Source organism: Megalopta genalis, chromosome 11 (assembly GCF_051020955.1).
Source record: "Megalopta genalis isolate 19385.01 chromosome 11, iyMegGena1_principal, whole genome shotgun sequence".
Taxonomy (NCBI): domain Eukaryota; kingdom Metazoa; phylum Arthropoda; class Insecta; order Hymenoptera; family Halictidae; genus Megalopta; species Megalopta genalis.
Genome location: NC_135023.1, coordinates 12539828 through 12563079, shown reverse-complemented (window position 1 = coordinate 12563079; position 23252 = coordinate 12539828). Strand labels below are relative to the sequence as shown.

At 35.1% G+C, this 23252-nt stretch overlaps 1 protein-coding gene across 1 annotated transcript in view; it reads left to right on the top strand.

Annotated features, from left to right (window-relative positions):
* dpr1 (defective proboscis extension response 1) overlaps positions 1-23252 on the top strand; it is a 637236-nt gene that overhangs the window by 354983 nt on the left and 259001 nt on the right. The window contains exon 3 of the mRNA XM_033480167.2: positions 18898-19108. Within this exon, the coding sequence (XP_033336058.1) occupies positions 18898-19108 (211 nt within the window). The remainder of the gene's footprint in view (positions 1-18897; positions 19109-23252) is intronic.

Below are 23252 nucleotides of genomic sequence, written 5' to 3'. Positions count from 1 at the left end.
GCAATGGAATAAAAATATATCCGGGTAAAAATTGATCCGAATAAAATTTTATTCGAATAAGGATTTATTCGGATATGATTTTGTTCGATCGAGATTATATTCGTACAGGGATTCGCATGGGAAATAATTGATTTGAATAAAAATGGTGGAATATAAAGTGCTTTTTCATAGTTCATCAATTTATTTCTGCCGAATTATTTTCTCGAATCATTCGAATAAAGAATTTTTCGAATTATTCAAATAACGAATTTTTCGAATTATTCGAATAACGAATTTTTCGAATCATTCGAATAACGAATTTTTCGAATTATTCGAATCATTCGAATGAACAATGTTTCGAATTATTTGAATTATTCGAATAAAGAATTATTCGAGATAATTATTATGCAGATAATGATTACACGTAAAGAACTGTAAATAATAAAACGTATCATCTAAATTCGGCAGTTTAATAGTCGCGTTTTCGAGATACGCGTTTTTCCAACGAACTCTCCTGCGGCAGTCGCGGTGCAGATATTTAAAATCACGGTCAGCAATATCTCGAAATGGAAAACACCTGGCTCCGGTAGAAACAGAACACGCGGAACGGTCCGACAAGAGTGCCGCGGCAGAAAAAAAAACCTGTTGCGAGACACGGTGATTTCGAGGATACCGCGGGTCTCGAAGCGCTATTCCGGCCGCGATTTGCCTACGTCTACGTCTGTTAAGTTTAAACGCCGCGACGTCCGAAGGCCATAGAAACGGAACGGTACTGCACGATATTCGAAGTTATCCGGGAACAGTGCATGCCGCGGGAATATTCGTGGCAACAGAATGTTTCCTGACTCTGCTGATTTCTGCGAGGACAGGAAGCACTCACGCCGGCGACGACTTCTTCGCCGCTGCCAATATATGTCCTACGAATCACTGATCGCGCTCTTATCGAAAATCGAGAATTCACGCCGGGAACGCGGCCATGCTCGCTGTAAGTCCCACCAACGCACAGTGGGACTTCTGGACCGATTGGTTGGTCGACGGATAACATTTTTATTTTGTTCAAAGTTAATAAATCTTTCTATTTTGTGTTCCTGCATTCAGAGTGGCTCGTCAAAGAATTACTGTTTTCGTGCGAGTGGATTATTCATTTTGTTATTTATTCACCGATATTTATTTTATGTTGCTATTAATTTTATATTAAATGCTACTGTTAATTATGTATTAAATATTATTCTTAATTATATATTAAATATTACTATTAATTAGGTGTTAAATATTACTGATAATTATATATTCAATATTACTGGTAATTGTACAATATATTCAATACTACTATTAATTCTATAATAGATATTACTATTAAAATTATATATTAAATATTACTATTAATTTTATATTAAATATTACTATTAATTATATATTAAATATCACGATTATAATTTTATATACGAAATATTACATATGAAAGTATATTACATATTAAATATAAGTGTATATAAATTAATAAATTATGAATATCATTCTTTTGACTGACGACCGACGTTCTCGCGTTTGTTCTTTTCAACGATATTAAAGTTTTCTTGAAATATTAAGATATTACCTTAATTTATATTTTATCAAAAGAAGAAATCAATTTGATGTTAGATTCGTGATCAGTGATCTCGATAACCGCGATATAAAGCGTTTTAAGTAACATTTATAATTTTTTTAGTTTGTATTGTTTTCGATGCTTGCCCAGCTTTTCTTTTCTTCGCAGCGCCGAAATTCGCGGAGCCCGATAAATAAAATGGATGCCGGTTGATCCCGACAGGGTTTCGTCGAAGTGAGAACTCCGCGTCTCGTCGAATTCGTCAGGATTCACGGGGATTTCGAGGGACCGGTTTACACCGTACCACCCACCGTACCCGACTGTCTTAGAATCGTTTTTCATTCGGATCTGGTAAATCGATGGGCTGGCAGCCAGGCGATCGACTTAATCTTGTCCTTTCGCAGTGAACTTCGGATGAAAGTTTCCATCCATCTTGCATCTCCGGGGCACGGTGTGTCCCGGATTTAAGGGACAAACTTCGATATCGCCGGCAACGGGACCCGGAATATCGTTGAAAATTTTTACGGCCGCTTCGACGACGAACGACGGGTTCGCGTCGCCGACCATAAGTGTTAGGACACCTGCTGATTTTATCTGGGAGAGCTTAATCGATTTTTGGCGAGCGTGCTCTTTTCGCGAGATTATCCAGTATCCAGGGAATCGGATAAATCAATTTATATAGATAGATAAGAGTGCAGCTATTGATGAGATAAAATTAAAAGTAATTTTAATGAGATGAATTAATAGTAATTTTTGTGAGCCGAATCGTCGGTTATTTGATGGCAAACTGCGACTGAGCCTAGCAATAACGATGTGAAAAGACATGAAATCGATAAGCAAAAAGCTGGGCGTCTTCGTTTCATTTATTGCAAAATTATTGACGGAATTTTCAATCTTTTTTATGTGACAGTACTACGCGAAATTATTATTATATTTCTTCTTTTAATAATCTATGAATTGTTTTAAAGACGCATCCACTTTTATCATAAATGCGTAAAGACTATGAATTACATTTGAAATAAATTAGTCTTTCGTGTTTCACTAAAACGCAATTATAAACGTATCACACCCTTAACATCGGTAGACAATTACCGTCCATTTGAATGACAGACGGTTCGTCATTTTTATTCGATTCACCCGAGTCGTTACATTAAAAAGCTGAGCCAATAAAATCCTCTCGTGCCAGTTTTTCCTGCGAATTTGTTCCAGCTCGTGCAAAAATAAATATAAAAACTGCGCGAATTTTCGACTGAAAAATCATGAAGAACAGTCCCCGAAGTGCGGCCACTTTGCGCAAGCGTGAAGTACAGCTTCACTCGTGCTTCTCGGTCGAGTAATCTTCCAGTATGACGCATTCGCGTGAATTAACTTCGCAGGGGAGAAAAAAGACCGTCGCACGAAGTCGACCTCGTTAATTTTCTTGCGATAAACAAGCGTTAATTATTTAGACCGTGTAAAGCGCGTCGCGTTTGATAGCGGGCATTGTTTTACGAGCAGCTCTAGCAGGAATTGTCGAAACACGACTTAGTCGGTACATTTGCAGATTGCATGCAGCGCGCTGCACCCGGGAGAGCGCATCAAAGTAAACTTCTTCGGTATGCACGACGACACTGCGAACCCCCCGGGAACGCGCCCCAAACTCGAAAGCAGCGTATAGATATAGACGGCCACGTGAACACTGCCCAATTCCTCTTCGCGTAAAATCGCCCGAAATCTCCTGAAAGAATCCATCACACGAAAGGCTCTTCCGCGAATCGATCGGACTCGCAGCTTTCGAACGTGTACACGGTATCTTTAAAATTGAAAGAATCGAAGCGTGCAATATTCGAACCTGCTCAGAGCACCTTAAACGTTTTTAATTAATTCGTAGAATGTTCTCTGTTAACAATTCACGAACAACCTTATTTTTATTTCTGGCTCTTATTTGTTATCTATACTCTAATAACTATATACTCTATATATACTCTATAATATACTCTAGAGTATATAATATACTAGATATAATAGTATATAATATATATATATATATATATATATATATATATATATATAGAGAGAGAGAGAGAGAGAGAGTATATATAGAGTATATAATATAAGTATATAATATAAAGTATATATAGAGTATATAATATAAGTATATAATATAGAGTATATATAGAGTATATAATATACTATAATATACTATACTAGAGTATATAATATACTCTATATATACTCTAGTAGCCAAAGTTAATAACTATTAGCCAGAAATAAAAATAAGGTTGTGAATTGTTAACAGAGAACATTCTACGAATTAATTAAAAACGTTTAAGGTACTCTGAACACACGCACACAGTCTAGTTAGACTGTGGATCTTTATGCAAAATAAAAATGACTTCTTATAATTGTATAAAACGGAAGTAGAATAATAATGTATATATTCCATTATCGAATACTTTTAACAAATTAAAAATAACGCGACAATATCCTTAAATTAATTTTCATGAACTGATCAGAAACATTGAAATCATACTAAGAAACTTGTGTACGCTTGAACTAAAAATTCCCTTAACATTTAACAAAAGTACAAATCCTTTCGTGCTGTAATTGCGATATGAGTTGACTGGTAATCACAAACTCTTCTTCCTAACACGCGTATGTACCATCAAGAGCCGCGTTAGCATTTATATCATTGCTATTAATAACCTCATCAGTCAGTAATGAAAGGCTAATTACATTAAGCGATACCATCACGCTGCACGCTGTACAACGCAATGATAATTCGACATATGCGAATGATCATAATTTGAAAATATTTAGCGACCAATAGAACAAAAATTTGTGAATCGCTGATTCCGTGTTCCGCAAATGTAAATCAACATTTTAACATCGATAAACGGATTTTATTTGTTCGTAGTAAAATTGAGTGATTGCAATTTGAAATAGTAGACAGATAAAAGGAATTTTAAACTGTCGTTATCGTAATCTATTGAAATTGTTATAAAAAGGAAGAACTATTTCATCTATTTCGTGCAATCAATGCAGATAATTTTTACTTTTCATAAAAATCCTCTATTTATATTATTAGGATATCATATATTATATTATTTAGGTGAACTATAGGTATAATTAGGTTAATTTAGGTAATAACAATATATAATAATTTATATTATATTATAGTATTTATAGTATTTATAGTATTATATTATAGTATTATATTATAGTATTATATTATAGTATTATATTATAGTATTATATTATAGTATTATAAGTATTATAGTATTATATTATAGTATTATAAGTACTATAGTATTATATTATAGTATTATAAGTATTATATTATTATATTATAGTATTATAAGTATTATATTATTATATTATAGTATTATAAGTATTATATTATTATATTATAGTATTTATCGCACTTATATTATTTATATTACATTAAATATTTATATTACATAATAATTTAGGTAATAACTATAGGTGTATAGTTATATATACCTCGAATTTTATTTCTTGGAGAATTTCGAATTAGTTCTCCTAAATTCTTCGATTCGGTCGCACCGGCGCGATACGGAAAAAGGATGAAAACCGTTTGATCGATAAGTAGGTACACACGTTTGAAACAATGCGCGGCGTAGCCGGCGGGGCGCCGATATTGGCAACGATGTTATTTAAATGTTCAACGATATTAAAGCGTTCGGAGGCCATCGGCTGTTACATTTCACGGGCGCGGTAACCAGCGTCTCCGGTGAATGAAAAATAGATCTCGAATTCTCCGTGGCACGGATAACGATTTAATCCGCTGATTGCGTGGAACATATAACCCGGGCCGGCTCGCAATAACGTTCCGATCTCTCGTATATTTGTGGAAATCGGTCGGCACGGCGGGATACGTTTATGAGTCATAAATCACGGGGCAGGAAGGGGGCCGCGCAGATATAAACCCCGGAAAACGTAAACAAGTATTCCGATATACGATTTTTTAAACGCCGCATCCCGTATCGCGGAGACCGTCAGGGTATTCTGTGAAAACTGAGAAACCGGGACGCTCTCTTTGCACGCAGATCGATTTTTTCTCTGTTATGCCGGCAAACCGCGTCGCGGCACTCGATTTTTCAAATAATAACGCGAACGTTCATTCGATACGGTAACACGGACATCTTGATACGCCGCTTTCGAAAAATGTTCGAATCACTGCGGTGAGTGTTTTTTTCTTTTTTTTTAATACTCTGTCATGCTAACGAACTCTGAAATTTCATCAGATTAAGGTATTTTTCTTGATAAAGTAAAGATTGTAAAGTTTAGTTTTATGTCAGCGAGTATTTTTCTTAATAAAATGAAAATTGTAAGGATTAGTTTTATGTCATCGAGCATTTTTCTTGATAAAATAAAAATTGTAAGGATTAGTTTTATGCCATCGAGTATTTTTACTAATAAAATGAAAATTGTAAGGATTAGTTTTATGTCATCGAATATTTTTCGTGATAAAATGAAAATTGTAAGGATTAGTTTTGTCATCGAATATTTTTCGTAATAAAATAAAAGTTATAAGGATTAGTTATGTGTCATCGAGCATTTTTCTTGATAAAATAAAAATTGTAAGGATTAGTTTTATGCCATCGAGCATTTTCCTTAATAAAATAAAAACTGTAAGTATTAGTTTTATGTCATCGAGTATTTTCCTTAATAAAATAAAAACTGTAAGTATTAGTTTTATGTCACCGAGTATTTTCCTTAATAAAATAAAAACTGTAAGGATTAGTTTTATGTCATCGAGCATTTTTCTTAATAAAATAAAAACTGTAAGGATTAGTTTTATGTCATCGAATATTTTTCTTAATAAAATAAAAATTGTAAGGATTAGTTTTATGCCATCGAGCATTTTCCTTAATAAAATAAAAATTGTAGGGATTAATTTTGTCATCGAGCATTTTCCTTAATAAAATAAAAATTGTAGGGATTAATTTTATGTCATCGAGCATTTTTCTTAATATAATAAAAATTGTAAGGATTAGTTTTATGTCATCGAATATTTTTCTTAATAAAATAAAAATTGTAAGGATTAGTTTTATGCCATCGAGCATTTTCCTTAATAAAATAAAAATTGTAGGGATTAATTTTGTCATCGAGCATTTTCCTTAATAAAATAAAAATTGTAGGGATTAATTTTATGTCATCGAGCATTTTTCTTAATAAAATAAAAACTGTAAGGATTAGTTTTATGTCATCGAATATTTTTCTTAATAAAATAAAAATTGTAAGGATTAGTTTTATGCCATCGAGCATTTTCCTTAATAAAATAAAAATTGTAGGGATTAATTTAATGTCATCGAGCATATTTCTTAATATAATAAAAATTGTAAGGTTTAGTTGTATGTCATCGAGTATTTTTACTAGCAGACTGCGAATTTGACGCATACTTGGCAAAAATTGATAAGGGAATTGCAGAAGAGAGTTTAATTATTTTCGATTTATCAAGAGTATTCAAAACATTCTACTTTCGTTTCATACAATTGCGATAAATTATTTTTATCTTGCATAAAAATCCGCGGTCAATTAACCAACCGCGAACGCTGCGACTTTTGGATGCGATGTGGCATAAATTAGCAGAAATCTGCCGAAGATAGTTTCCGAATCAAACGGCCTCGGGTACGGTCGCGGAATTCCGATATGCAAAAATTCCATCGATCGAGGACATATTAAACGAAGCAATTGTATATTCACGTGCATTATAGCACTTATCTTAAAAGCCCGAATGCTTTCGGCCGTCTCTGTAACGGCCGGATTCGATCCGCGAATGAAAAAGATTACGCAGAAAAATGCCAGGAAACGTACGGACAGCCCCGAAAAAAAGGCTTTAGAATTTGCCTGTGCGCGGAACAGTCCCGAATATAATTCACACCCGCGAACAAAAAGGGAATCGAAAAGCATAAAATCCGTTCCAGTGATTTGAAATCGAATCTCGGCACCCGTGAAAAGTTTCTATTAACTCGAACAAAAATCCCGTTGATCGCGCGCGAGAATTAATGTTGAATGGCCAACCCGGTATTGAAATGTCACTTTATTGATTAGTCGCGAATGATGAATCGTCGCGATCAATTACTGGGGAACAGCCGCGTCGTCGTTCGTACAACCAAGTTTTATTTTCAAGTTTTATTTTCGAATTTTTCGCGACCGGTTTCTTGCTGTGCACACCGCGTGCGTTAATTACACGACAAATTGGAAGAACAGTAATTAGTCGTTATTCTAGCGTACGCGTGGGCCGTGTACTGTGCTGTGTATCTTTATTTAACGTACGAGTCGTGTTCGACTCTTGCAGCAATTTTACAGTAACAACAAATTTGTAGCTTATTCAATGAAATAAAAATTACTGATACGTATAATTAGTGTTAGTAAAAACATTACTTAGATGTGCACGGAATTGAAAGAAAGAATTTTTGGTCACACGAGATTAACACCCTGTTATTTAGTTTTAGAAGAGACTGTACTTAAATGTCCACTAAGTAACGAAAATCATAATGTAAATCATGGCATAAATCAGTAAATTTAACGGTGAAAATCATAATAAAAATCATAGTATGTAACAATGACCACGCGAGAAAATATCGAAAATAAAATTGGATTTTTCAAGGACAACAAAATTGAAACAACAAAATTTAAAATAAAAATATTGATCATCCGAATAAAATGAATTCTTCTTTCCTCGAATAATTGCCAGCATTTGGAAAACTCGACGCAGTAAATTCCCATGAGACGCTCTAACCGACCCGATTCCGCAGCACAAAAATTGAAAACCACGGCCGAATTTTATTCATTATGAAACTCGAACAGCTTCGGCGCAGCTGTGAATATCGTATAATCGCAACAATATCGAGCACTTGTTAAAAGTCATTGTGCCAAAAATAATTCGATATTGTAGTATTCGGTGCGCCGCGCCACGCAATATTGCGGAAGCAGATCCATAATATCGGTGTCACAAATTTTCCCCTAATTATCATTGCAAATCGACGAATCCTATTTCTACCCTAGGACCGACGATGGCACGAAAATCGCAACGTTAATTAATTAAACGCGGATCAGTTCGCAGGAATGATAATAAAGTTCTCATGCAATATGTAGATGCATGCGAGCCCCAATATAATTGAACGGCGTTTACGTGAATATTCGATTTAATGCCGGTGACAGACAACAAACCCCCAATTGTATTTACACGATCCAATAAAACATTAATCTGAACGGAGTGGCGCGCCATGGGCAACTTTTCCTAAAACGTTCGCCACAATTCATAACTTCAGACGATTTATCGAGGGTGCTGAATTTTCGATTTTGTATATTTTTTGAATATCAATCACTTTTCGATGTTTGGCTGTAATTATATTGTTATAACGGATACAATTTAATGTAACAGTTCTGGAATTAACTGTGATAAAAATGTTTAATTTCCTGATTTTTAACACAATTTGTTAAGTAGAACAAACATGTGGTCCAAAATGGTAATAACGAATGGAATCAATTATAAAAAATACGATCATTATAAAAAGTATGCTCATAAAATATGTAATAATAAACGGCATAATTTTTAATAAAGATATTAATATAATATTAAATAAGACTGTAAATAAAGATTTTAAATAAAGGTACTAATATGATATTAAATGTGATTTTAAATGAAGACATTAATATAATATTACAGAAGATTACAAATGAAGATTTTAAATAGAGATATTAACCTAATATTAAATATGATTTTAAATAAAGGTATTAACCTAATATTAAATATGATTTTAAATGAAGGTATTAACCTAATATTAAATACGATTTTAAATAAAGGCTATTATTAATATTAATATGATTTAAGTGTGATTTAAATATAAATTTAAATAATATTAATACGATATTAAATAAAGGTGTCAATTTAACATTAAATATAATTGTAAATTATGCCATACAGACCAAAGACAAAAGTATATCGATACAATAGTATGTATCAATAATATATCCAATATTATAGAACAATGGTTTGAAATAAATCCGCGAGAAAATACATTTCGAGTAGTTCTCGTGTGAGATGTAATCTGTTGATAAAATAATTGTTGCCACGAAATTATGTAGATGTTGTTCGGTTTCCACCATACAAAATGCAACCAATTCTGGCCACGTTTTCAGGACTCGGAGCCACAATATCTCTTTTCACAGGTGGTTATTTACCGGTGTATAATAAATTCCTTTAGCCTGGGCCCCATGGAATCAGCGCCAAAACAGAATGATTGGCCCGTATATCTGGCCGGGTGGATCTCCTTCATCGCGCGTCAAATGTCCTGTCATATTCCGCGCGCGGCCACGGACATTGTTTACAACGCCGGCCAGTATCGGCGCCATATCTGCGAGCGGTTCATTATTTATGAGGTCGCTGAAACACCCCGATCAGCGCTCATTCGAAATTGACGGGTATCGATCTCACCTGTTCCACAGGCGGAACGCCCCTGGTTACCACCAACAGCGTCCCGATGAATGACGGGTCCGTTCGTTTCGTTCGGTTTGACGAACGAGCCGTGAAACGCCGCGCCGAGACGCTGATGTTGCATCTTGGCTCCCGTCGCGCTCCCGAATTCACTCGCTGCCTCACCAATGCCGGGTCACTTCGATTCACCTCGACGAGCGATGCTCTGAACCTGCCGAATTCGTATTATTTCAATCTTTTCTCTATCCCCATAAAGCGAAATAAATGATACGATTTGGCCAGCTCGAATGTATCATTTGATTTTGATCGTAGGAAAAAATATAGGGATACTTTAAATGATTTTTTTGTTTAAGGTTCTTCTGGACGATGTTATTAATATTTTATTGGAATAGATGTACAGAGTTTGATTAATTTAATATGTAATATTTGAGAACATCATGGATCCAAGGATTCATGAATGAGTTTAAGAACAGCGTTGGTTAAAATAAAGGATAAAGACTAACGAATAAAATCTTATTCGGCACTGTCGAATAAATATTCTAGCGAATCAAAATTTATTCGTGCAGAAATTCACGCGGGAAATAATTGATTTGAATAAGAATGATATATAGAATATGGAGTGTTTCTTCACCGTTTGTCGCTTTGTTTCTCCCATATTACTTTTTCGAATCATTCGAATAAAGAATTATTCGAATAAAGAATTACTCGAATAAAGAATTATTAGAATTATTCAAATAAAGAATCATTCGAATTATTCGAATAAATAGATAGAATAATCTCTAACGAATAGTGAATTATTCGAATAAAATATTCGAATCATCATTCGAATTATTCGAATAAAATAGTCGAATCATCATTCGAATTATTCGAATAAAATAGTCGAATCATCATTCGAATTATTCGAATAAAATAGTCGATTCATCATTCGAATTATTCGAATGAAATAGTCGAATCGTCATTCGAATTATTCGAATGAAATAGTCGAATCATCATTCGAATTATTCGAATAAAATAGTCGAATCATCATTCGAATTATTCGAATAAAATAGTCGAATCGTCATTCGAATTATTCGAATGAAATAGTCGAATCATCATTCGAATTATTTGAATAAAATAGTCGAATCATCATTCGAATTATTCGAATGAATAGATAGAATAACTTCTACCAAATAATGAATTATTCCAATAAAATATTCGACCAAAAGGAATTCGTTCGCGTATAATTATCTTCGATAAATATTTATTCGAAACAATCCGAGAGAATAATGTGCCGAACTCCGTTTAAAAATATCTTGGAAACTGTGAGCTGAATACGGATGCATAAAATCGGCCGCGTGTTTGTAGTTATGAATATGTAAATATGTGTTCGGTAATTCTTTATAGTGGATCAGCGTGACCCAGGGTCCGGCTGTGATGTTGTGCGAACGGCTATAGTTCGGGAGGTCAAAGGCCCAGTGTTCTGGGAAAAATTTTGGTGGGACGAGGAAACTTTCGTATTAAATTCTCGGACGCGCTTACGAGGACGAAACGCGTTTTCCCACTCGGACTGACGAGAATGGGTCGCTGAAAATTGAGGCCACTGGGCTCCGAGCAGTCAACGAGTGTTCGCTAAATACGAAGCAGGTCGAAGGAACTTTTACGCAGCGGATTACTTTGTGTACAGGGCGGAAGGGTTGACAAAAGCATTGTTATTAATATCGAAATTTCGTGGAAGCTTCGCGGAGATTCCGTTGCCGAGAAATATCGTGGCTGATCTGCGAATTTCGTGATATAACAAGTTCTAGTTGTCACCGAATCACCACTGAAGTAGAAAGGATCAATTGAGAAAATAATGTGCAGTGACTTTTCGATGAACAGATTTTTTTTCTATTTCTACAGTTTCGATTAATCGTATTGCAAATTTTCGCAGATTTCGTATTTACGTCCGTCTATTATTGGCTGCTACTACTGGAAAATATGTCTGCCTACCACTGGCTATTTCTACTGATATACATGTCTGACTAATCCTCACTACATCTACTAGTACCTACGTCTGTGTGTCACTGACTTTTTCTACGAAAAAGACACATTTATTAAAAATTGTTTCAAATTTCACGAAATTATCATTGTCCCTGATATTAACAATCAAAATAAATGTACTGCGTGAAATACGTGTTAAAATGAGCTGGAAAATGTGTTAAAATGCGTGTTAAAATCGAAATCAGCCGTACCGGTGCAACTCGAAAGATTTCTTGTTGAATCACAGAAACGTACAGAGATGTACGAAGCCTACTAACGACGCAACAATGTTTCCATAATTGATGGTAATAGTTTTATGACGTTCATAAAGTGAATTAAGCTGCGTTTAAAATCAACCGTTGCAAATGAATTTATGCGCATACCTAATTCACGGTTGTACAGCCGATGCGACTTCCATAAAACGGATTCATATATCACAAACGTATCTCACGTATTGTACGAAGCTCTATTGTAATAATGCCTATTGTAGCAAATGTCATCAATATTACTTTTAGAAATCACCGTCAGCTGTCCGCGTCGCAGTTAGGTGATTGATCTTCCGACGACTAAATACTCTAATGCGATGGTCTAGCGAGCGTTTCAACTATTATTGGAAACTTGACATTTCGAGCGGCTTACAAATTGTCAAGCTTTCGTTGCCCACGGAAAAGACGTCGTGTCTAGTAATACGTCTTAACGTAATTACTTTCTAGTAATACACATTTAAGTGATATTCTCTAATAATTCATGTGAATACAATTTAAACGTATACGTAGGAACAGAACTTGATAACAAATTATGAACGTTCTTTAATTTTGAATTGACTTGCTAATTGAAATTGGGAACATTCTGAAAAGCTCAACATTGTTCACATTTCGATTAGAAAATATAGATTACTTAAAATTAGAAATATAACGTTACATATTGTTTATTGGACGATCAGGGGAGTACGTAAAAATTCTTAGAACTTATTACAATCACAATCATAAAACAGATTTCTTACGAATCGGTTTTTGAACAAAAATGTCTGAAAGCTGCTTCACTTTAATTAGCGCATAAATTGGGTTCCTGTTAGAAAAAGACTGTACAAAAATCAAGATAACATACATTACAGTTTTATAAATCAAAATAATAATATAATAATATAAATATATTATTATATTATTATTATATTATATTAAATATAAAATAATAATTATAATATAATATAATAAATATTATATTATATTAAATATAAAATAATAATATAAATAATATAATAAAATAATAAATAAATTTATTTATTTACATTGCATTAGAAAATTGCAATTCCAAGAAACTGTGCGCAGGACAAAAAAAAATATTCGTCGAACGGACAAACGGCTGAAGCGATTCTTGAGCGAACAATATTCGTCGTTCGCGCAGTTTGTACTAACCGATTACGGGATTACAGCTGGCGTAATAACGATCGATTAATTAGGAACAGAGGACTCGTTTCACGCTCGCGTACCGGTATTCCTGGCGGTGGTGCGCGCAATTTCCATTCCAGGAAGTTCCGCGACGGAGGACAACAAGAAGACACTTCTGGGCTATCCGCAGAATAATATTGCCGATTGACAAATCGCGAACTGGTTTTGTCCTTGTCCAAGGAGCCGGTCTGCGATCCGGGGAACTTCTGCGGATTACTTGGACGATAGTTCGGATGGCGAGAGGTATTCGGGTGCCGGTACTCGCAAATATCTTCCGTGTGAACAATGGACGCGCTTCGTCGGGATAGATCGTTACACGGGAGCCGAGCGTTTCCAGTATTCGTCCGTGAAATTTCGAATTCCATACGCGATTGATATACTTGGAGCCAAGGATGCTGGTTCGATATTCAATGCGGCACTTGCGATCGACTTTCGGGACCGTAAGGATACATTATGTCTCGGCAATTGCCTGTTCTCCTTTACCTCTCCCGCGCTGCCGTTGCAATTGCTTCGAAGTACTCGCCCGCGTTCGTTACCGTGAAGATATCTCTAATCGTTAGACTGTGGATCTCTATGCAAAATAGGAATTGTAAGACAAGTCAATTGTAAGACACGTCGGCTAAGCGAGGAAGTAGGTTATTTTTTCATAATTTCAACAATAATTGAAGCGGTACGAATGATAATGGACTCGCAGCAAGTTTTACGTTTTCAGTGATATTTAAACAAAAACTTAACGAAACACCGTATTTATGTATTATTTCGATATTAGAAATAATAGAAATGAAAATTACATTCGGTTATTATGTATTATATCGATATCAGAAATAATGGAAATGAAAATTACATTCGGTTATTATATATTATTTCGATATTAGAAATAATAGAAATGAAAATGACATTCGGTTATTATATATTATTTCGATATTAGAAATAATGGAAATGAAAATTACATTCGGTTATTATATATTATATCGATATTAGAAATAATAGAAATGAAAATTACATTCGGTTATTATGTATTATTTCGATATTAGAAATAATAGAAATGAAAATTACATTCGGTTATTATATATTATTTCGATATTAGAAATAATAGAAATGAAAATTACATTCGGTTATTATATATTATTTCGATATTAGAAATACAACGGATTGAATTGAACTCGGAACAGTTTTCTATTTTCCAGTGTGAACTAGTAAGTTGCCATTTGTACGAATCTTATTTTATCTTGTTTTGCCTTGTACAAATTTTAAACTTATGGAAATCAGAATTAAAACAGAAATATCTCTGTGCTAAATAATAGATTACTTTGATTAATTCCTGCTTTTAATTCTCGATTAATATACACGTTCAGTCGTATTTTTTAATCATGCATATACCATAATTGCGCAAAGATGTGCGATTCTGTTTATTACAAAGTAAATTTTGTAGACATTATTTGTATGATTACACTACGTTTGATATAATTGTGCGATACAGTTTCCGCACGATTGATAATTTTAGTTTATAATCATAGTTTCCACGCGACAACGTAATTGATTAACACGTTAATGTTCAATATAGCGTGAACGTAATTGTTGAACACGCGAATCGTTTATTATCGTGTCGCGAAGTTTTATAATATTGTAAGTTCGCAATCCTGGCATGTTAGTAAGATTGATTACCGTTAAGATATTAGTGCCTAACACTTGCGTGATCCTATCGATGACACGTGCTGATCGTAAATGATCACTTAGTCAGATTAATTTGACTAATTGGAACCTGTTGGCTCGTGATCGAGTATTGCTTGTTAGTTCCAGATACCTTGGCCGGCTATCCCCAGAATTCCCATCGAACCGACGAAAAATTTAATTGATCATCGGATCAAATGATTTCAGAATTTCTGAGAACACCGTGCAATAATTGTTCTTGAAACGGAACTTGTTATTCGTCGCGCTTGTTCTAAGAGTTTCCTTCGTCGCAACGTACTCGGTCGATTTTGTAATCCCGCGAATCCTTAAAGAGCACAATTCCCATCGCTTAATATGGCGAGTTAATTATCGAATTAAGTTAATTGCTCGGCTCTTTTTGAAAATTATCCCGGGCAGCTCGCGAAGCGATTACCAACGCATAGAAAATTTGTCGCGTAAATAGTCTAACGTTTTCATTACGAGCGTTAATTCGCAGCTTGTGTAATTACTGTACAAAAACTTCGCGCGAGGTAAATGTCTGAAACGGTTTTAATTGTACCCTTGTACACCAGGCCGGGAAAGTGTATTCGGAAAATTAATTATGAAACGAACCCGCTGGCCCCAGCTAAGTCTGTGGTCAGGCTAGTTTTCTGCGCAAGAAAATTCCATGACGTGTAACAACGATTTACTGAATTAATTATTACGGGAAACGTTGCCTGCGACAGACAGGAACTATTGGAAATTGTACGAAGAAGCTTACAGAATCGTCTATGCAGACATCTAAACGATAATTAGTAAGTATTACGGAGAGCCAAAAAACGAAACTTCGCCAAATCTACGTAATTAACTTGCACAAAATAGAAATAGTTTATCAGAAAGCCGTTTATCAGAATATTATTAATCATGTCCGTTTGTTATGTTATAGTTTTGGTGGTAAATACACACGTTTGATAGTGAGCCTCTAATTCTACTTGTAGATTTGACTGTTTATTATTGGATATTTCTACTGATATTTGCCTGGATATTGATGACTATTTCTACTAGTATTTATGTCTTTATTATTAGCTACTACTGCTAGTACATATGTCTGTTTATTACTGATTACTACTACTGACACAACATATGTCTGTGGCTCATTAATTCTACTGATACATGTGTCTGATTATTAGAGATTACATTTACTGTTAAATATATATGATTATTAGTGGCTACATTTACTGTTAAATATATATGATTATTATTATATTATAATATATTTATTATTTATATTATATATTATTTATATAATATATATATTAATTATATTATATATATATTAATTATATTATATATTATTTATTATTTATTAGCTACTTCTACTAATAAATATGTTTGATTATAAGTGGCTGCTAATTCTGCTATTAAATATGTCAGATTATTTGTGGCTAATTCTACCAGTAAATATGTCTGATTAATAGTGACTACTTCTACTAGTAAACATATTGTCTATTACTCACTATTTCTACTGTAAAATATGTCTGCCTATTGCTGGCTACTTCTACTAGCACCCATGTCAATCTATTATTCACTATTTCTCCTAATAAGACACATTTATAAATATCGTTTCAAATTGCAATAAACTACCATTGTTCCTGATATCATCTCAATGAAAATAATTTTCTGTTACTCATACTACATTAATGGAAGCACAAATATCTGACTCAAGAGATGCCGTTTTTATAAAATTTCACATGACATCGCAGAAAAAATTTCTACGCGAAAAGTCGCGATAAATTATGCAGAGAATTTGTCAATGAAAATGCTTTAGCAGACATTTGCGATTACTAATTAAAGGCTCTGAAAGAGAGGAAATTAATTAGAACCAGTGGCTGTGACGTGGTCACGAAAACCATACCGGGAGCCCTTGTGCAGGCATTAAACGGTTTGCAGACTGGTTAGCGCCGGAAACAATGAGAAGCTATAGAAAGGATTTCGAGAAATGCGCGCCGACCGACTGAGATTTAGGACGGCTTTCGGTGCTTGCGTTTTGTCATCTGTGTTTCAGGGTGCCGGTATTCCTCCGGAACTGTTGCAATCTGTTAAGTCTTTCGTCCAACTTTAAGAAAAATGTGCGGCTTATTCCTTACATCGTGTAGAACTGATTCTACGTCCTAGGTAGAACTGTAATTTATACGAGTGTTACTCACAGTCAAAATTAAACAGAATCAATTAATAATTAATCAATTCACTGTTAATTATTAATTTCTTGTTCATTGTTAATCTACTGTTAGTTATTTTTTTTTAAATTATTGATCTACTGTCAGTTCATCATTAATTCCTTATTCATGATTAATATACTGTTGATCATTAATTCCTTATTCATGATTAATATACTGTTAATCATTAATTTCTTATTCATGATTAATATACTGTTAATCATTAATTCCTTATTCATGATTAATATACTGTTAATCATTAATTCCTTATTCATGATTAATATACTGTTAACCATTAATTCCTTATTCATGATTAATATACTGTTAATCATTAATTCCTTATTCATGATTAATATACTGTTAATCATTAATTTCTTATTCATCTACTGTTGATTATTAATTTACTAGATCGCAGAAAAAAAAATGATTTTTAGAAATGAGAATATTTGTAAATGCAATGATATTTATATTTTTATTCATCTCCAAAGTTTATGTAACAATTTCTCTTCAACAAATAGTTTCAATACAGTCGCACTAACGGACGCGATCGTTCCGACACGATCAACCATAAAAATTGGATCGCGAGACATCAGAAATCATATCGTCCGAATAATTCTGTCATTTAGACAGAACCGAGACAGCAAGAACTCGGCGAAACGAGTGAAAACAGTGAAATAAATCTTCGTAAGATGTTCCAATTCGAAGGAAACAATATTTGAACTGCAATGCGTCTCCTTGGCTGCGAACATTATCGTCTATTCCGATTGAAATCAATAAACATTAACCCAGATTTGAGGCAAAGAAATTGTTCTCAACAGAGTTACCTGGAGTTTGAATCGCGCGACCCCGAGACCCATCGACTTGCAACAACCGGATTTAATCATCGTTCTGAATCCGAATTTCTGCAAAATTAACAACGAACAAACGTCCAAATTTTACAATCGGATTTACGTCAACTGCGCCACGCGATATCGGAACCACCACAAAGAAACCCATCGGTATATTCTGCGTCAGACGATAATTAAATCCCAGCCCGATCGCCTGTTTTTGGGCGAAAATTCAATCGCTTCCGGCCTGTTTATGAATAATAAACACATGAAACAGAGTGAGTCTTTTTATTTATATCGAAATCCATCTCGGTATAACGTTATTGTAAATATAATTGTATATTTAAGCATAAAAACATTTCGAATAAATACACGAATTACTTCGAATTAAAAAATATATCGAAGAATTTGAGAAGTTGCTTTTCCGTAATTTAGATGAATTTTCTAAATACAATAGTGAATTCTTTTGGTTCGTAAAGCATCGTTTTGGTATTTGTATTTCTTTTTCTAATTGTTATGCGATTTTCTGAAATCTCCGTACGTAAACATGATTATTCAGAGGACTCGGACATTTCAACACAGTGCGAACATAGTTTCGAACGACCATGAATCAGTGACTTTCGCGACTTTTGTCCCTGCGGCCTCGGTGCACCGTGCAGCGCGCGACTGCAGCTGCGGCAGCGAGCCCTCAAGATGGATTTAGAGAAATCGCCGGGCTTAAAGCGGCTCGCTTCTGTTTATCTTGCAGGTGTCCTGGATGCGTAAAAGGGACATGCATATCCTGAGCGCGGGCATTCTCATGTACACCTCGGATCTGAGGTTCCAAGTGATCCATCTGGACAAGTCCGAGAACTGGACCCTACAGATCAAGTCGCCCCAAAATCGCGACTCCGGGGTTTACGAGTGTCAGGTCAGCACGGAGCCGAAGATGTCGCTGAACTACACCCTGAACGTGATCGGTGAGTGCACTCTGAATAATTCAGCTGGCCGCGTAAGTCGCGCCGCGCTGGCTTCCCGGTTGATTTTCATTTTCCGAAGAAATCCCTTCTCGATCCGACGACTCCGACGAAAAACGAAAGCCCGATTTCCCCAGCGGAGCTGTCAGCGCCGCCGAAGAAATCACGGATTACCGCCGCGATCGGCTGATGAATTTTTAATGGACGCGAATAGCCGGCAGCGATTCTTGTCCGGTTGTTTTCTCGGGAACTTAGGGAACAAGGTACGATAGGACAGGGATCCGGTTCAGCTGGCAATAATTGAGGAGCGTTTGCAGGAAGCGATGTAAGCGCGCCGAAGTTGAAAGATTTATATCAAAAGAATTAGGTAGCTTCCTGTAACGCGATTACAGACGTTACACTTTATTTTACGTGGCGGAGAGATTCGTTCGACGCTAATTTAAATCGGGATTTATAATCTATGAAAGAGTATTTTCAATACAATTAAATGTGTCTTAGAATTAAAATAATAAGAAATAAATAAAATCTCAAAATAATTTCAACATTATCAGATTCGATTATATTTAAAGATAACTGTTGAAAGTGTTACTGTTGCGAGGCTTACAAAATTCAAATAAAATCGAACTAAATGTCTTATTATTACTTTTATAAATTAATATAGAACAATAGCTTTAATTCTCGGTGAATCTAGGTGTTAACCCTTTCGGGGACAGAATTGCAGAAAATAAAATAGACCCATGTTGCACAAAAATTTTATCGTAGAGATTTTAACAGAAATTTATTTAATTTATTTTAATTTAAACGAACTTGGTATGTGTTTTCATTAACACTTAGCCAACCAAATGGGGAGATCTCTCCGTTTTAAATTCAGTCGATTGACGACCGAATGGATGATTAATGAAAAATGAAAACTGATTGCTTAATTTGATTAAGATTTGCATGAGGTACGAATGCTGAAGAAGTAATTGATGCCATATAAGTTTGCTTAGTAATTTTTGTTCAATAGAATGGAATATTTTAATTTTATGAACATTTTTGAGGTCTCTAGCGCGGTCGTGGAAGTGTTAACAAAGGAATCGGATAATATGAAAACATAAAAAATAATGGTAATTCGATTCAATTTGTTGTTACAGGGTGGAACTAAAAATGTCCCACCATGCATTACCGTGCATCGAAAAGACGGGACATTTTTAATCCCACCGCGCCCCGAAAGAGTTAAACGCGTGTCCACTTTGAACGAAAGAGTTTTCAATCGAGAATTATGATTCGAATAGAAAAATTGGTCTCGCGTTAGACACCTCTGCTCGACACGTGAACTTGTTGAACAGATGCCGGAGAATTCCGGCGGATAACCTTCCTCGCTCACGCAAAGATCTTAACAGAGGCCGAGCCGTGCAGCAGATTTTTCAGTGACCGTTCCATTCGCGTAACATTTCGCGGAACTACCGAAGCAACGGGGTAAACGATACCGAACACGCGAGATTTCAGTTTCGTCTTCCGGCCTGCCCGGTATCTCGGGCTTTCTCGGAAATAAAACGACCGGCGTCGGGGAATAAGTTATATTCCTATCGGTGGCTGAAGTTTAGGCACACTATAAACAACCCAACTTTGTTTCCGCGCGGCCCGGAAAGCTTTCATATTGGCATAACCGCCCCGGTCGTGAACTTAATCTTTGCAGTTCAATGCCTCCGCAACATGTAGCCCCGTCCCCGTAAACTTTCCGCCCCGTGCGCAACCGATTTTTCCGTGGAATTAAAAGCCGCGTTCACTGCAAAATTATGCTCGTCCGCGTGCCGATAACTTTCGCCCGGGCTACAAACGGGGTACTCGCTTGAGAAAACGATACCGTTGTCCTTTGGAGGCTGCGTCAGTGTCCACAAATACGATACAGGTCGAAACGATGAATAAAATAAAATAAATTTGAGAATTTCTTGCGGATCAATAATTGTCGTCCGACTGGAGTGCATGGAATTTTTTTGTTTGGAGCATGTCAATTAACTCTAGAAAGATAACCATATGACAATGTACGTAAAAGATAACCATACGCTTCAGAGGCGCATGCTTTTCTAAGGCGTCAATTTTATACTAACAATGGATATTTATTTAAGTTAATCTAGTCATTTTAAAGGTTTGGCATTATTGTAAAAATAAAATGCATTTATATTATATTTTTTTATATTTTAAGTAATTTTAAACTTAAATCACTAGACCTCTATGAAAAATTAACAAAAATCAACAGTCTTCGCAGGCGCCTCTGCGACGTAGGTTATCTTTCTCGGGTTAAATAAGAATATGCTCCAGTCGAATTTAAACTGAAAAATGCTGCTTCAGATTGCAATCACGTGGCATCGTGATTTTTAGGAATTATTCAGCGACTGTTTTCTGGTAAACGATTTAAGTGTAATTGAGTATTTGAGTATTTTTAACACACGTTGGAAAGACTCTCTTCCGCGATAATTCTGTCTATGACTATGAAACGATATTCTGTTTATGTCTATATCACGGAAAAAGTACAACGAATCGAAATGTTGGGACGGCAACGCGGAGATACGTTTATTGTAAAATCGATTCCACGTTTGGTAGCGTCCTTCCAGTAAATTCAAGCACCTCCGAATGCAAGTTCGTAAAATATCTTTTCCTTGCATTTATTCATGCTTCGAACTGACGAAGTTTGATCGGTTAACTTTGAAGCATCCTGTAGAGTGCTACTCCTGAATATCTGCTATAAAGTATAACGCACGAGCGTAGTTCGAGTGGTTCGGTTATTAAAGTTCGATCGAAGAACCCGAATATGTGCAGTCGATCGAAACATCCTTTTTCCATTTTGCATCGTGGCGTTAAGTGGACGTGCAACGTGTGAAAGCATGCTCTGTAAAGACATTAATTTTCTGGGCGAATAATAACAATGAATAACGTTTCACTCGATAACACTATATACCATATAGTGTTACCAATATTAATTTTCTGTGCAAATGATAACGATGAATAATATTTCTTAGAATAATATTTAAAGTTGCCAAAATTACTGTGGCAGACAAAAATATTTATCCTATCATGCTATTTCTCTACAAGAACACTTTCGAAGGAGAAAATTTGTAAAATTAATAAAATGTTAGAATTTCCTGTTACACGCGCAAGCATCTGTTTAATTATCGATTCCATATTGTGAGAGATACTATTCGAACAAATATAGGAAATGTATTCTCATTCCCGCAAGCACACTGTTGGCTTGGATTCATCGAACATTAGCAAATTCTGATATTACCAGCTCCGTTTAGTGTCTATATTAGCTGCATTTGCACCGAAGCTTCTCCCATTGCACAGTGATCCAAAAAAAAATGCATCAATACTGCAATTCCGATTCGCTGATCGGAATCAGAATCGACGCATTCAACATTCTCCTATTTGCACCTCTATTTCGAGAACGAAGTTGTACAATTTTCAATTACAACTACCAAGGAAATTGAACGAATTTCGGAGGTTCTTAAGACGTTCGTTTGTGCGGACACTGGTAGAAAGTAAATTTTAATAAATTTCTCATTGTCAGCTTAAAAAGCCAATCTGTTGGATGAAATTTCTCCTGGGTCTACTATTCTAACACGGGAATTTCGGTTGAAAATTCTGCTTTCACCAGAACCTGTAGGACCGTGAAAAAAGTATGAAGTAATTTTCCTTTTCCTTTCTTTTTCGTGATATCTTTTAACTATGTCAAATAGGAATACTTTTTGTTCTCCATGCATCCGGTGTCTCTTTGTTGCATATGCTTCGAAGATAACAGACTGTAGACTGTAGACTGTAGACCTTCTTGAAAAATTATAATTTTCTGCGATAATTGCAAGAGACAGGAGTTCGCCAAAAGCTTATTTCTTCTTTTCACTGTTTCAAGAAATTCGAAATAATGGGAACAATTATGCTATTGCTATTTATATTGTATATTTCCATTGATACATATTTACTCTAAATGCATAATACTGTATTACTATAAATGCATTATGCTATATTACTATAAATGCATACATACAAATGCATATTCACTATAAACGCAGTCGAAACACGACCAGCGAGAAACATTTGTGCATTATGCAAATGCTTTTCTGTAATAGTCGCGTAATTTGTATAGTAATCGGACGCGATTGTTCCGCTCTCC